The sequence below is a fragment of the Podarcis raffonei genome, chromosome 2 (assembly GCF_027172205.1).
Source record: "Podarcis raffonei isolate rPodRaf1 chromosome 2, rPodRaf1.pri, whole genome shotgun sequence".
In the NCBI taxonomy this organism is placed as follows: domain Eukaryota; kingdom Metazoa; phylum Chordata; class Lepidosauria; order Squamata; family Lacertidae; genus Podarcis; species Podarcis raffonei.
Genome location: NC_070603.1, coordinates 106,755,623 through 106,770,990, shown reverse-complemented (window position 1 = coordinate 106,770,990; position 15,368 = coordinate 106,755,623). Strand labels below are relative to the sequence as shown.

The 15,368-nt window shown below is 49.0% G+C and overlaps 1 protein-coding gene across 2 annotated transcripts in view; it reads left to right on the top strand.

Annotated features, from left to right (window-relative positions):
* Positions 1-1,891: 1,891 nt before the first annotated feature.
* Positions 1,892-15,368, top strand: part of CPNE9 (copine family member 9) — a 57,405-nt gene continuing 43,928 nt past the window's right edge. The window contains exon 1 of one of the 2 annotated variants that reach the window (XM_053378475.1): positions 1,892-2,504. Coding sequence is in view for 1 of the 2 variants with exons in the window: in XM_053378474.1 (XP_053234449.1) it covers positions 2,428-2,504 (77 nt within the window). In the remaining variant the exon portion in view is untranslated. The remainder of the gene's footprint in view (positions 2,505-15,368) is intronic. The other variant, XM_053378474.1, reaches the window with a different exon arrangement.

Genomic DNA, 15,368 nt, shown 5'->3' with positions numbered 1-15,368 from the left:
CTGCACAAAGCCTTTAGATTGGGGGGGGGGGGCTTGTACCTCTCGTCACCCCAGGCAATCTAGAGCTGTGGAGGAGGAGTCCAAGCACATCTGGAAGGCTGCTGGGTCCCCCACCTTTTCCTTTACATAGAGGCCTGGTTCCCAAAGTGGGAGGAGCCTTTAAGGGAGGTTGAATCTATAGATCCCACTCAGCTCCATCGGATCTTGGGCAAAACTCCCACAACCCTCGCTGGGCTGTGAGCTTAACATTAAGGTTCTTGTCCTCCATCGATCTGAATCGAGCTTCTGCATTCTTCCTGTTTGCATAATTCTGTACCTTTTCATATTTTTGCTGGACACAGGCTCGTTTGTCATCTGAAGGAGCTCCATGCCAGCCCAGTCTAGCTGGCTCTCGAGGTGTCTCAGCAGACAGTCCCCAGGCAAACTTCCCAACAATGCTCCTTTATTTAAACGAAATCAGATTGTCAGGAAGCAAGTTCTCTCTTCAGTCTTACTCTGCTTTAGAAGTGCAGGCCAGGGCAGCCATGGACTCCACTTTAGGCTTTGGGGACCTCCCCCCACTAGGCTTTGCCTTTGCTTCCGAGTGCTGTGTGCCAGCAAATGGGTGGAGCCAAAGCCCTGAAGGTACAACACGTGAGGGATGGGCGATTTGTACTGCAACAAGCGCATACATGCACACCTCTCCATCCAGGATTCAAAGAGCTGCCATTATAGTCCCAGGAACCCATCCCTCTCTTATCAAAAGCATTGAGGAACTAAGACGTAACTCTGGGGAAATCACAAAGGCTGCTGGGTGGGTCACATTGGAGGTCGCATTCTGCACATTGCCCACCCCTGGACTGGATGATCCATAGGTGTCTTCCAGTAGGCATGGGTGGTGCAGGATATTGGCTGTTTCTCCACTAAAGCATAGCAATTTTTTCCTTCCACTCTTCTTAGGAATCTTCTTTATGCTGCATCAAACCATCAGCCCAGGGCTCATCAATGCACTTGCACCTGTTCTCTATCTCTTTCAGTCCTCTTTCTCCTCTTAATGTTGCTGATACAGTTTTCCCAAAACTTGTGGTAGGGTTGGATGGGCCAAAATGGCAAACTGTGTGTTTTTATTGGGGGGGGGGAGAGAGAGAATACTTCCAAAAAAACGTTGCGTCCCCCGGTAATCTACTTGTAAGTATGACTGGCTGAGCTCATTTCTGTCCTATGGGTGAGGGTGGAAGTGCTCAAAAGAACTAGAAATCAACTTGCAGGACTGCCTGCCTCTCCCAGCAATCTATGAAAGCTTCAGAAAAGGCTGGATAAAATAAATAGATATAATGTTGCCTTCCCTATGGATGGCTAGGGCTCCCGTCTTGAAACCTGCAATAACGAAGCTAGGGGACGTATTAACACTTTTAAGCACTGTAGCGCCCCCCAATTCATCCCACAAGCCCTTCAAACTCTTAGGCGTATCAGGCTTCGGATTTCAATCAGTTTGTACACCCTGGAAATTAACCCCTCTGAACTCAGTGAAACTTGGCTCCTGAGTAAACCAGAATGGGAAATGCGATGTTTTGCACCCCATTGCAAGACCGGTTCCGCGAAAAGGCGCCTCCGCTCCGCCTAGAAAAAAACATCGACTCACTCCGATTATCTCGGAGCTGCGCAACCTCTCTCTCCAGCTTGGTCGCAGAGGCGAACAAGTTTCAACTTCCCCTTATACAACCGTTCTCGTATTTTTATTTTAACTTTTTTTTTTGCGGGGATCACGCCTGATGGTGCCCCAATCCCCGCCACCCCCTCGCGGCGCTGGGCGAGCGCTTCAAGGCAGGACCCGGGGTCGCGCCGCGCCGCTCCTCCGCCTTCCTCTCCCGGTCTATAAATAGCCCAACCCACGCATCGGAACAGCGGCGGAGCTTTCAAACTGGCCCGCTTTACTGAGAGCCGGGAGAGAGATCCAGAGAGATCTGTCCCGGTCCCATCTCTTCTCTGGCTCCCATCTGGGCGGAGCCGCAAGAAAAAGGGCGCCGAGGGAGGGTGCGAGGGGCGACCCGCTGAAAAGCCGACAAGGAAGCGAGGATCGCCTTGGACAGCCCTGCGCGCCTTTGGAAAGGCAGCCGCGGTCGGGTTGCATTTCAGCACCTCGGACAGCTCCCCGCGCCTCTCCGACGGGCGCCGGCGCCTGAGCGCGAAGGGCGCCCCCTGGGGGCGGGCAAAGGCGGGAAGCAGGAAGGGCGGGAGAGTGGGGAGCCCGCCCTGCCCTACAGCGGTCCCTCCCCACCCCACCCCCCAACATACACACGTGCTGCCACCTGGAGCGGGAGCGGACGCGGCTAGACGGAGCGAGCCAGAGCGGCGATCGAAGGAGCCTCCTGCGCTCCGGTGCTTCCGGCTGCCCGCCCCATGGAGCGCGCCCCGCTTCGCCCCTAGCGCGACTGGAGCCCGGCGGGGATGGCGTCTCCCGGAGATCTGGAGTCCGCGCCCTCCAGGGTGCCGGCCACCAAGGTGGAACTCACCGTCTCCTGCAGGTGAGAGGGGTGGGCGGCGGGGAAGGCGGGCAGGGAGGGAGGCAAGGAAGGAGGAAGCGCCCCCGAAAATGCGCTCCTCTCGCCCCGTTATTACACCTCGCGCGTGGATCGGGTGCATCCCTTCTCGTCTCAGGGCTTACAGTACTTCGGGGAGGGAAACCTGACGGAGAGAGAAACGCCTCCCCGCTCGCGAGCCCTGCAGGATGCGCGTGGATTTGTCCCGATGTAAACAGTGCCCGGGAAGCGCCCGGGGTGGGCGCACGCTTGTGCAAAAAAAAGTGCATCACGATTGTCCAACAGTGTGTGAGGGGGGTAACTAGGAGCCTAGCGTGCAAGTCATGTTGCTATACAATTTGTACATCTCAGGAGCCCAGTGAATTGGTGCCTCGGAGAGGTGTGGGTGTGTGTACAGTTTTGTGCGTGCCACCCTGGACACAGCGAGGGCACATGAATTTGTTTGTGTGTGTATATGTGTGCATGCCGTAGTCAAGTGTTACGCATGTCATTTACCTGTGTGTATGTACGTGTGTGCATGCGGCGCTTAGGCTCAGCATGTGTGGTTCTCTCTGTTTGCAGCCTTCACAGATTTCCCCCGGCTGTATGTGCTCTTTCAGGTCAGCAATCCTGTTCCATTCACATATTGCAGTGAGCGTGGAGGTGCCCATATGCATTTGGTACACTCAGCATGTCAGCAGCCGGCGTGTGTTTGTATCACCCTTGGAGAGTGCTTTTCAAACATGATGTTCTTGCTCCTTCCTTTGCAATATCGCTTGTGTTTCGTGTTGGTGCTTGAATGGACCCAATCTCCATATAAGTTTAATCGGCATCTAAATGTGCGTAGCACCCGTTTTGCACTGGTGTCATTGTGTAAGTGCAATGTGCTTGAATCACAGGTTTGGAAGACGCCTGGAGTTTCTGTTGGGTCCAGCTGCTTGCCCTAACAAAATACCTGGAAAGGGAGGGTGTTCATTACTGGACAATTACTCACCTTTTAGGACTTCTTAATCACCTTATTTTTCCCCCCTGGCTAGTTTGTTTCTGGTTAAGCTTAGCTTGATATTACCACGTACAGTTTCCTCAAAACTCATCGTCACAGCAAAACTCTGGATTTGGTCGCAACACAAAATCCAGTACTTTAGGCAGAATCCTAACGTCCCCTTAGCAAAATAAGCAGGTTTCTAGTCCTTGTGAAAGATGTGCAAAGCTGTTGCTGGTTGCTCCTAGTATATACTAGGTGGGGCTTCTGATGGTCTGGAGATAAGAGTTTGTTCCTCTTTAAAGCTCTACTGGTCAAGAAGATAGGCATGGAGTTCACCCCTGGCACTCTGCTCTTACATATCTAATTTCTTTTTTCTCCCTTCATTTTAAATTTCTGTTTCCCTTACCCTTATTTCGATACCCAACACAGAAACTCCAAACCACAAATTTGGGCCGAAAACATGTTCAGAGAGATTCAAGCCTACTTATTAATGGTGCTTGTTTTGGGTAAGCTTGCCCGATTTATTCTGATGATCGGAATGCAAGTTTTGCTTCTGGTTGCAGAATTTGAAAACTGTGTAATAAATACAGTGCTGTATTTTAGACCTATGGAGTGTATGCAGATAAGGTATCTGGGAAACATGTTTCCTCCTCCTCCCTTTCCTGTGGGCAGCGTGTTAGGAGGATGGGTGCGAGGGTAGCTAGAAGGGTGGAGGGGAACCTGGGCTGCAGGGAGAAGGCCTGCGCACCGCAGCAATGCCTGTAAGCCAATCAATCCAAGCCCCTGGAGGCTGTGTTTAAAAATAGACCTGAATGGACAGAGAAAATAAGCCTTCCTCCTGTCAGGCAGAGGAGAGTGGTTACCACAGGCGATAAGCATCACCCACTTGGAGAAGAGCAGAAATCTATGTCCCACGGTGAACAGAAGGGATCTCTCTCTCCGCAGCGAGACGCTGGGCTGTGTTGCTGAGAAAGACGCCAAGTCTGCTTGGGGGCCAAGGCATGAAGCCGAGGGTGCCGTGCTAAGGAGGGTAGCTCCTTCGAAATCCGAGCCGCGATGGTGGAATGGAGCCTCCGTGTTCAGCAGCAGTAGGCTGCTGAGCCCAGTAGTGATGTATGGAAGTGAGAGCTGGACCATAAAGGAGGCCGATCGACAAAGAATAGTTGCTTTTGAATTATGGTGCTGGAGGAGAATCTTGAGAGTCCCATGGACTGCAAGAAGATCAAACCGATCCATTCTGAAGGAAATCAGCCCTGAGTGCTCACTGGAAGGACAGATCCTGAAGCTGAGGCTCCAATACTTTGGCCACCTCATGAGAAGGGAAGACTCCCTGGAAAAGACCCTGATGTTGGGAAAGATGGAGGGCACAAGGAGAAGGGGACGACAGAGGACGAGATGGTTGGACAGTGTTCTCGAAGCTACCAGCATGAGTTTGACCAAACTGCGGGAGGCAGTGGAAGACAGGAGTGCCTGGCGTGCTCTGGTCCATGGGGTCACGAAGAGTCGGACACAACTAAACGACTAAACAACAACAGGCTGCTGAGCCCCAGAGGCTGGAGACGAAGTACAGATATGGGCTCTCACCTTCGTGCCCTGCTGGCATCCAGGTGGTCGCAGAATGCAGGACGTTACAGGCTTTTCAACCCATCTAGCCAGGCTCCTAACCAGAAAGACCTAGTCCACGGGTCTTAAAATGTCTTTAAATGGTCCCCCACCTGTCCCATGGCTCAGTCTTGCTACCTGTGACTACAGGGCTGGGGATGATGTGGTCTCCAAAAGTTGATGGACGACAACACTCATCCTTCCCTGCCGGTTCGCTTTGCTGCGAGTTGAATCTCAACAACTCCTGTAGGGCCACAGTTCCCCAAGACTAATCTGATTTTTTTGCCCTCAAAATATGTTTTCCTTCATGGTTCATTTGTGATGCTAGGCAGTTTGCATGCACCTTCCTGCTTTCCCGCACTGCCCCTTTCAGATTTCACCAGTTTTGGGTCAATGTGCGTCTTCCTAGTTATTGATTTATGAAGCTTCAGGTGTGCTGTTCCACAATCAGCACCACATTCTACCCAGCTGAGGCTGGACTTTTTGCTTTGGTCCTGGGAAGCAGTTAATGAAAAAGTCTGCTCACAAGAGCCAGTGTGGTGTAGTGGTTAAGAGCGGTAGACTCGTAATTTGGTGAACCAGGTTCACGTCTCCGCTCCTCCACATGCAGCTGCTGGGTGACCTTGGGCCAGTCACACTTCTCTGAAGTCTCTCAGCCCCACTCACCTCACAGAGTGTTTGTTGTGGGGAAGGAAGGGAAAGGAGATTGTTAGCCACTTTGAGACTCCTTAGGGTAGTGATAAAGCGGGATATCAAATCCAAACTCTTCTTCTTCATCATCTCCACCTCCTCCTACCTATCATATGTTTTTCTGTTGTAGTCAGAAGCACCAGGGGTGTAGATGGAACCCCCCCCCATGTCCAAGGTGAAACCTCTGTCTGTGGCTCTCACCAAATTCTCTCCCCTTAGGACTTCCTGCACAGGATTGGGTTATTTGGTCCTGACTGTAGGAGTTGTGGGTGGGTGTGCAGTCCATGGGACACTCAAGAGTCTCCTCCAGCACCATAATTCAAAAGCATCAAATCTTCGGCAATCAGCCTTCTTTACGGTCCAGCTTTCACTTCCATACATCACTACTGGGAAAACCATAGCTTTTACTATACGGACCTTTACTATACGTATAGCTTTTACTATACGCACCTTACTATACAGTGGCTGGTTCTACTGCTCCCCATTTTAATCCCCATTAGAAGTCGATACAAGGGGAGGCGGAATTAATATGAGTGATAACTGAGGTACCTATAATGATTTGTGAGATTTTTCAGAAAGAGAGCCAAAAATTAGAAAAATGGACGAGATTAAAGAAGATACATCGGACTGGCTAAACCAGGCATAGGCAAACTCCGGCCCTCCAGATGTTTGGGACTACAGTTCCCATCATCCCCGACCACTGGTCCTGTTAGCTATGAATGATGGGAACTGTAGTCCCAAACATCTGGAGGGCCGGGGTTTGCCTATGCCTGGGCTAAACTATCATCAGGCTGAGAAAGTCTTCCTGACCCAAAGTCACCCAGTGAGCTTCATGGATGAGTGAGGATTTGAACCCAGGTCTTCCAGGCCCATATGCAACACTCTAAAGCACTACGCCACGCTAACTAAGGATGCCAGGGCCTGAAGCTGGGAAGACCAGTGGGGCGAGGGGGGTTGCAAGACAGTGGGGCTCTGGGAATTTTTTCCGGGTAGGAGCAATTGCCTCCTGTGCTGGGGCACCTGGGTAACTGATGGCCTCCTGCCCTGTGCATGAGGTGATAACAAGGCTTTCAAGTTGGTAGGTAGGTTGGTTTGAGAAAAGCAATCCAGAAGAAGATGGAAACTTGTTTCCTTGTTTCCTTTTCTTTGGTGGCATTCCTGAGTCATGTACTGTTGTTGTTTGTTGTGCAGCTTACCTGCATTGTCGGATATTTCTTGTGGGTTAGGCAGTTAATATGAGTCCCTACCCCTCAAAATGTATCACAGTGCTACTGCCTGGGACCTTCTGCATGGAACCCTTGAATTTATTTATTTATTTTATTGGTCACATTTTTTTGGTAGGCATCCAATGGACTGCATATAGTGTTCGAATGAATTTTTTAAAAAATGACAAGAACAGCAAAAAAATACAAAAATTCAAAGCAGTTCCCAAGCAATTGTACAATGAAAGGAAGCTGAAAACAACATACACTAAGCGAACTTTAAAAATTCAGAGTGCAAAGCAGACACGTTATGTAAAACACATGTGCTCTGCTACTGAGAGCTATGGTCCCTCCTTTTCAACCAAAGCAGAAATTGCAACTGGGCACCAGAGGAGCATACACAGAATACAGAGAACTGTGTAAAAGGAAGGGGAAGCCAACCCGTTACGATGCCAAGGAGGCAATAAAAGGTTTATTCAAAATTAAAATTAAAATTAAAAATTTATACTTTGGTTTTATGTTGCAGTTCTCTCCTCCTGCCCACTTGTAGGTTATTAAACTATTGAGTTAGACACACTATTAATTGCAGCCATTTAGGACAAACTCCTTCCCTGGGGGCTCTTTCCTTTGCAGAACTGACACAGAGGTAGACGGAGGCAGCCGCTTAAACGTCACCAAAAAGAAGAGCGCAGGATTGGACACGGACCTGCATAAGATGCGGCTGGTAACTTTACCCGCAGGTGCAAATTCAGAAATAATGACTATGATTCAAATTGGGAGTACGATACATCTCGCAGAAGCCGGCAGGGCGACTTGTCTGCTGCCGGGTGCTGCTGCAGATGGTCAGCTTCAAATCCCCAAGCCCTTGCTCCCCCTTCAAGGGATCGTTCTCTTTAAAAGAAAGAAAGAAAGAAAGAAAGAAAGAAAGAAAGAAAGAAGGAAGGAAAGAAAAATATCTGGACTGGATAGCTCTTTTAAAAAAAATGTATTTAATCCATTTTTCGATACAAACATCAACCGCAAAAGACACATACAACAAAAACCATAATAACAGTAATAACACAATTTGACAATTCAGATTTGGATACACTGATATACCTAAGACTACACCTTTTTTAACAATATTTTTTCACCTCTTTCTCCTCCCTCTACTACCCACCACTTATCGCTTAAATATTCGTTCCAGATTTCTTCATATTTATCCATTCTTATTTTGCGTCAACATGCAATTCGTTCGTATGTAGCTAATCTGTCCATATTATCAATCCATGTGCTTAATGGAATCTTTTTGCGGCTCTTCCAATTCATCAAAACAAGGGGTTTTTTTTTGCTTCTAATAGCTCTGGACAGCTCTTGAAACAGAGGATTCTTTCAAATCGAGGGCTGCCCCCTGTAAAGTAGGGCACATAGAATTGTAGACTAGGAAGGGAGGATCATCTAGTCCAATGTTTCCCAAACTTTGGTCTCCAACTGTTTTTGGACTACAGTTCCCATCATCCCTGACCACTGGTCCTGCTAGCTAGGGATGTTGGGAGTTGTAGTCCAAAACCACCTGGAGACACTGATCTAGTTCCAACTCTCTGCATTGCAGGAATATGCCGCTGCCCCATATGGGGATCAAACCTACGACCTTGGTGTTATCAGCACCGTGCTCTAACCAACTGAGCTATCCAGTTGTTAGTTGCCAAGTAGAAACCTATCACGTAGTCCTTCTAGGACAAGCTTCCCTAACTTGCCCTCCAGCTGTTGTTGGGCTACATCATCCTCAGCCATCATCTCTGACCATTGGCTATGCAGGTTGAGACTCATGGGCGCTGGAGTCTCACAACATTTGGAGGATCGCAGATTAGGAAAGGCTGTTGTAAGATCCCTGCAAGTACAGTGGTACCCCGGGTTAAGAACCTAATTTCGTTCTGGAGGTCCGTTCTTAACCTGAAACTGTTCTTAACCTGAGGTACCACTTTAGCTAATGGGGCCTCCCGCTGTCGCCGCACGATTTCTGTTCTCATCCTGAAGCAAAGTTCTTAACCCGAGGTACTATTTCTGGGATAGCGGAGTCTGTAACCTGAAGCGTCTGTAACCCGAGGTACCGCTGTAGTAAACAATGCCTCCGAATTTCAGCCGCTTGCCATTTTTCGTCTTCTTCCTCTGTGAGCAAAAAGGAGATGGCACATCACATATTCCCCAAAATCTATTGGTTTTTGTTTCGTTTTGTTTTTTGCCACTGGGTTGTTGTTTTTTGTCCTAATGAACGTAAAGTGTTAGGGTGAAAAATGTCCTGCCTGGGTTGGAATGAGGGGAATCGAACAAAAGCTGATCTGGAAAATCAGACGACATGATGTATAGCTCAGAAGGTAGAAGCATGAGACTGTTAATCTCATGGTTGTGGATTCGAGTCCCACGTTGGACCAAAGGTTCCTGCATTGCAGGGGGTTGGACTAGATGACCCTCCTGGTCCCTTCCAACTCTACGACTCTGTAATTCTACAATTAGGGCCATGGCTCAGCTGTAAAGCATCTCAGAGAGAAAGAGACCCCTGGCTGAAGCCCCAGAGAAACACCTCCCATCAGACAATACTCAGCTATATGGAGCAACGGTGTGTCTCAGTGTGTTCCTATACAGTAGAATTTGACTTGGGGTGGTAAAACCATCTGTGCTGAGTTAGTTTTGTTGTTACGTTGTGGCTGCGCAAGACAGCTATGCTAAGGACGGCTGCTGTGCCTCAGGTATTGGACCTGCCCTGTGCAGAAAGGTGTACTGTCATCATAGAATCATAGAGTTGGAATAGACCACAAGGGCCATCGAGTCCAACCCCCTGCCAAGCAGGAAACACCATCAGAGCACTCCTGACATATGGTTGTCAAGCCTCTGCTTAAAGACCTCCAAAGAAGGAGACTCCACCACACTCCTTGGCAGCAAATTCCACTGTCGAAGAGCTCTTACTGTCAGGAAGTTCTTCAAGAGGTTCTTATTTGATTCTGTAATAGCAACATATATATATATATATATAAAAGAAAAGAGCCTGATTTCTGCCTGGCGCAGCCCATAATGAGAGAATTTGTGTTTCTGCTTCGTTTAGCAGCAGACGAAACTCCTTTGACAGCCTCGTGTCTACAGGCAGAAGTTGTTTTAGGGAAAGCGCCTGTAGATTAACTTGATCTGGGCTGCTGTTAAGAAGCACACAGGGGCCAGGAAAGACAGTCAGGGTGGCCACGAAGCAGGCTTGAGTTGCACGTAATCGATGCTTGCAATCTCCAGGGGATTTTCCCTCGCCTCGCTTCCTGCTACCCACCTTCTGCATCTTGGGCCCAAAGTGCAGAATGCTGTAGAAGCAGCAGCAGCACAGATGCAGAGCAGCAAGAAAGCGAATCCAGCAAAGAGGCTGATGTCACAAATTATTATGATCACTTTATTTATTATCATTTTGATTTATTAACCACCTTTCGCCATAAGGTCCCAGGGCGGGTCGCAGCAGTTTTTGCAGCGCCAGCTTCCTTAAACCCTCTGAAAGCTTATTCCACAATAAGCTCACTAGTCCTTTTTTGCAGGCAGAATTCAAACGTGTGCCGAGAAATTTAGGTCTGTGCAACTAAAGTGAATTATAGCACCCGGTCACCCAAGCACAAGAAAAGCACTTAAAACAACAGCAACCAGACTTTTTGCCGTTTAGAAAGTGACTGGAAGTCCACTGAAAAGTGTGGAACGAACTAATGAATTAATGAAGCAAGAGGTGTAATTCCCCAGAATGAATGTAGAATGAACATTCGCCGTCGTGTAGCTTCCCCGCATACCAGTTGGAACAAATACTCAATAAAGACCGGATTTAACCTCTGTGGGTGTTTTGTACAAGCAAATCAGGAAGAATGCTATCCCGGAGGAGCTTTTAAGGGGATACAACTCTCCAGTTATTTTGATGGAGGAGCCCCTCATTTTGTGCAGGGCTTCTTTAGACCAAAATAGACACGATACTAGGTTATCGGAAGTTTTAGTCTCTTACAGGGATAAGGAAGGAGTGCTGTGACACATTAACAAATTTGTTGAGGCATCATAAGGTTTTACGGATCGCGCTCTGTTTCATCAGCTGCATGTAGCATTATACGGTGTTGTGCGGTGTTGTAAACAGTGAGGTCAGGAGGGAAGACATGCAGGAAAGCACCGACTGTGATCATCGGATCATTAGCAGTGGCCATTGACACCCCCACAAAAGAGACACAAATGTTGTAGCATTGGAAAGTCAATTATAGGCAACTCCCACTTTGACTGGACTTAACCGTCCAGGGGTCCTTTAAATTTACCTTTACATTCTGAAGCTCCATGCATTTAAGTGAAATCACATATACTGGGGACACCGTTGAAAAAGCTTCCAAACACCCTCCAAACTCCTTTCTCAAACTCCAACTCTCCATAGACCTCAAAGGCCAGTGCAAAGGCTACTAAGGACTGCACTTGCAAAGAATTGCTAGAGACTGTTTTCGCACTTCTGGATTTATGGTGATGGTCGTGTGCATGTTCATATGTGCCTTGAATGTGCATAAATAGGGAGTTGCCTGCAGTACATTTTTTTTTTATTAATCATCTGTTGTGCCAATTCAGTCTACACACGACAGCACTGAACCTCTTTGATGAAGAGCGATCAGTTTTCCTCTTCTATACAACCCCTAAAGATGTAGGAGGGCTGTTCCCCCCCCCCCCCGGTGTGGACCACCAGGGGTGCATCTCCCCAGAGAAAGGGTGGTCTGCGTGCAGCCTGCAAGGGATGAACTACAACTCCCATGATCCATGACGGTTGGCCATGCTGGCTGGGGTGAACGACAGCTGCTGCCCGGCCACATTTGCAGGGCAAGGGGCCACAAGTTTCTCAACCCTTCCCTTGAGGGTTCCTCTCACACAGCCCTGGCTCTTGGCTTTACCCAGGAAGGGCTAAAAATGCTTCCTGTTCAGGCTGGGCCTGGGGTGCGAGAGATGTCCTCCCCAACCGAGTTTCACCTGATGGCTACCTATTGCCTAGCTATGAGAAAATGACGAATTAAGCGCGATGCATTTAAAGCAGTATCACGCCCCTTTAAACAGTCATGGCCTCCCGCAAAGAATCCTGGGGCGTGTAGTTTGTTAAGTAGGCTGAGAGTTGTTAGGAGGCCCCTATTCCCCTCCCAGAGGCACAATTCCCAGAATCCCCTGGGTAAAAAAAAAAGGCAAAGGACCCCTGGACGGTTAAGTCCAGTCAAAGGCGACTGGGGTTGCGGCGCTCATCTCGCTTCCAGGCTGAGGGAGCTGGTGTTTGTCCACAGACAGCTTTCCAGGTCATGTGGCCAGCAGAACTAAACCACTACTGGCACAACAAGACCGTTTCCCTTCCCACCGCAGTGGTACCTATTTATCTACTTGCACTGGTATGCTTTCGAACTGCTGGGTTGGCAGGAGCTGGGATAGAGCAATGGGAATTCACCCCATCGCGGGGATTCAAACCGCCGCCTTCCGATCGGCAAGTCCAACAGGCTCAGTGGTTCAGACCACAGCGCCACCTGCTCCCAGTAATTCCCTGGGAAGAGGGAATGACTGCTAAGCCACCCTAGTGCAGATGGTGCCTCCCACAGCTGCCCCGCTGGAATGATTGAAATGAATGGGGGCTGCTGCTCAGTGCAGCGTCGCCAGCGCTAGCCCAGCATTGATATCCAGCTTCTTGGGCTGTCCTTCTGTGGGAGGCCAAAGCACCTGCCCTAACGCTCCGTAACAGCATGCCAATTTAGTACACACTGGGGGCTGAGGGGGAGACAAATGTTGCCCTGAGAGCAGGCCGGACGCACTCAGCATCGAAAGCCTCCCGACTTCTGTTCCATGGAAACCTCAGATCTGTACTCAGAATGAATTATGCAACTCGGGTACATCTGCATATATCCAGTTTGGCTACATAATTCATTCGGTTTCTAAGATTAACAGTTTCAAAGAATGGGAAAGTGTTCGGCAAGGGCAGGGGTGGCAGAGAGAGCAAGGAGATGGGAGGATCGCTCGGGGGGGGGGGGAGGCCACTGCGATTGTTTTGGCCTCGCTGCCCCCACCCCCCCACACATCTGGTTGGTCAAACTGCACCACACCACAGCCAAGGGTTTCCAAGCTTTTCTAACCCACCAGGATGGCTAGCAACTTGCTTTTTTAAATAAAAAAAAATGAACAAGTTTCCAAGTGTTTCTAATCAACCATAAGGGCTAGAAACTTGCTTTTTAAAAAATGGGTTTCCAATCTTTTCTAACCAACCCTGGGCACTAGCATCCTGCTTCTTCGTCTTCTTCTTCTTTTAAAATGAAAGAATTCACAAGCTCCGTATTAAATGTGTGATTCTGTGTAAGTAAGCCCACAATTTACACAGGGGTTACGTTCCGGGGATCATGCCTAAAGCAAAAATCACATATAATCACTTTGGGTTCAGTGGTGGGTGGGATTGCCAAAGCTTTCCCCCCCCCTGGACATCCACCCCTTTCCTGCCCCCGTATTATTTCTTTCCGGGATGCGGGTGGCGCTGTGGTTTAAGCCACTGAGCCTCTTGGGCTTGCTGATCGGAAGGTCGACAGTTCGAATCCGCATGATGGGGTGAGCTCCCATTGCTCTGTCACAGTTCCTGCTAACCTAGCAGTTCGAAAGTACGCCAGTGCAAGTAGATAAATAGGTACCACTGCAGCGGGAAGGTAAATGGCATTTCCGTGTGCTCTGGTTTCCATCACTGTGTTCCGTTGCACCAGAAGCAGTTTAGTCCTGCTGGCCACATGACCCAGAAGCTGTCTGTGGACAAACCCCGGCTCCCTCAGCCTGAAAGCGAGATGAGCGCCACAACCCCAAAGCCGCCTTTGACTGGACTTAACTGTCCAGGGGTCCTTTACCTTTTACCTATTCTCTTTCTACATTTTTTGCCAAGCCCGCAAAGCTGTATTCGCACAAGTTAAATGTGCATAAGTTGCAGGCTTACTGTAGTGAAGAACAAGGATTTGCCTAGCTCAGAGGGTGAGCATGACCAATTCTGCTGACCCACAGGCAGGGAAAGAAAGCAATCCAGGAAAATGTTAACTTTTGTTTGGCTTGAATGTTCCTATTTGTCCATCACCTCAGAGATGCAGGGACGTGGGTGGCGCTGTGGGTTAAACCACAGGACTTGCCGCTCAGAAGGTTGGTGGTTCGAATCCCCGCAACGGGGTGAGCTCCCAATGCTCAATCCCTGCTCCTGCCAACCTAGCAGTTCAAAAGCACGTCAAAGTGCAAGTAGATAAATAGGTACCGCTCCAGTGGGAAGGTAAATGGCGTTTCCGTGCACTGCTCTGGTTCGCCAGAAGCGGCTTAGTCATGCTGGCCACATGACCTGGAAGCTGTACGCTGGCTTCCTTGGCCAATAAAGCGAGATGAGCGCCGCAACCCCAGAGTCGGCCATGACTGGACCTAATGGTCAGGGGTCCCTTTACCTTTATGCATTATTACCTAAAATCCTGCCACCTGACCTCTACAACCACCCCACTTGGTTTGTATTGATTTTGATTAATTCAAGGGGGCAGCTGTCCCCTGCCCCCCCCCTTGACTACACCCATGTCCTAAGACCCCTGCACATGTTCAAACTAATCTTCCTTCTTGACTAGAAACTTAAGGAAGCTTTGCTTATATTATTTTCAGGGGGGATATATATAAAAAACCCTGAATAATTACAGTAATGAAGAAGATAATTGATTAGCTGGAAGCTTGCCAAACATAGGGAGTTGCCTTGGATTGGGACAGGCCACTTGTCCATCCAGCTCAGGCAGTATTACCAACACTGGCTGGCAGCCGCAGCAGCCTCCCGAATGGTATACTTCTGTGACCAAGGGAGAGATTTAAATTTCAGTTGCTTATTCAAGTTGTTTGCCGAGTTCTGGGCTGAATACAGAACTGCTGGGTTTTCTCACCCAGTTGGAGTCAGATCTGTGACAATAGCCTGGCAATCGTGACTGTTAATTGTACTTAAACCTCAGTTGAAGTGTCCTAGCAACAGAGGGGAAGGGATTCTGCATCCAATAAGGGCACAAGGTCTCGCCAAGAGGGGGGCCTGTAAGTAGACTCACCTTGCCCCCTCATCTTCCTTGTTTTCATTCTCAGGTCTACTGCTCAGAAATTCCTCCCCGATGACTTTCTTGGGGGCAGAGAGGGCTGTGAATTGGCTCTTTCCTCCTCTCTCCAGCACGAAGCTGCGACTGACTACAGATTTGATTGCCTCTTTTAATGATCTTAATTCAGATGCATTAATAAAGCTAACAACACAAGAGAAGGGAAGCGGCTGAGAACGGTCAAGGTGACTTTGCTGTTGGGGGAAACAAATCCTAGGCTTATAACTTTGATCCTTAAGCCCTGCCTGCACCACTGCATATTTGAAGCCGTATT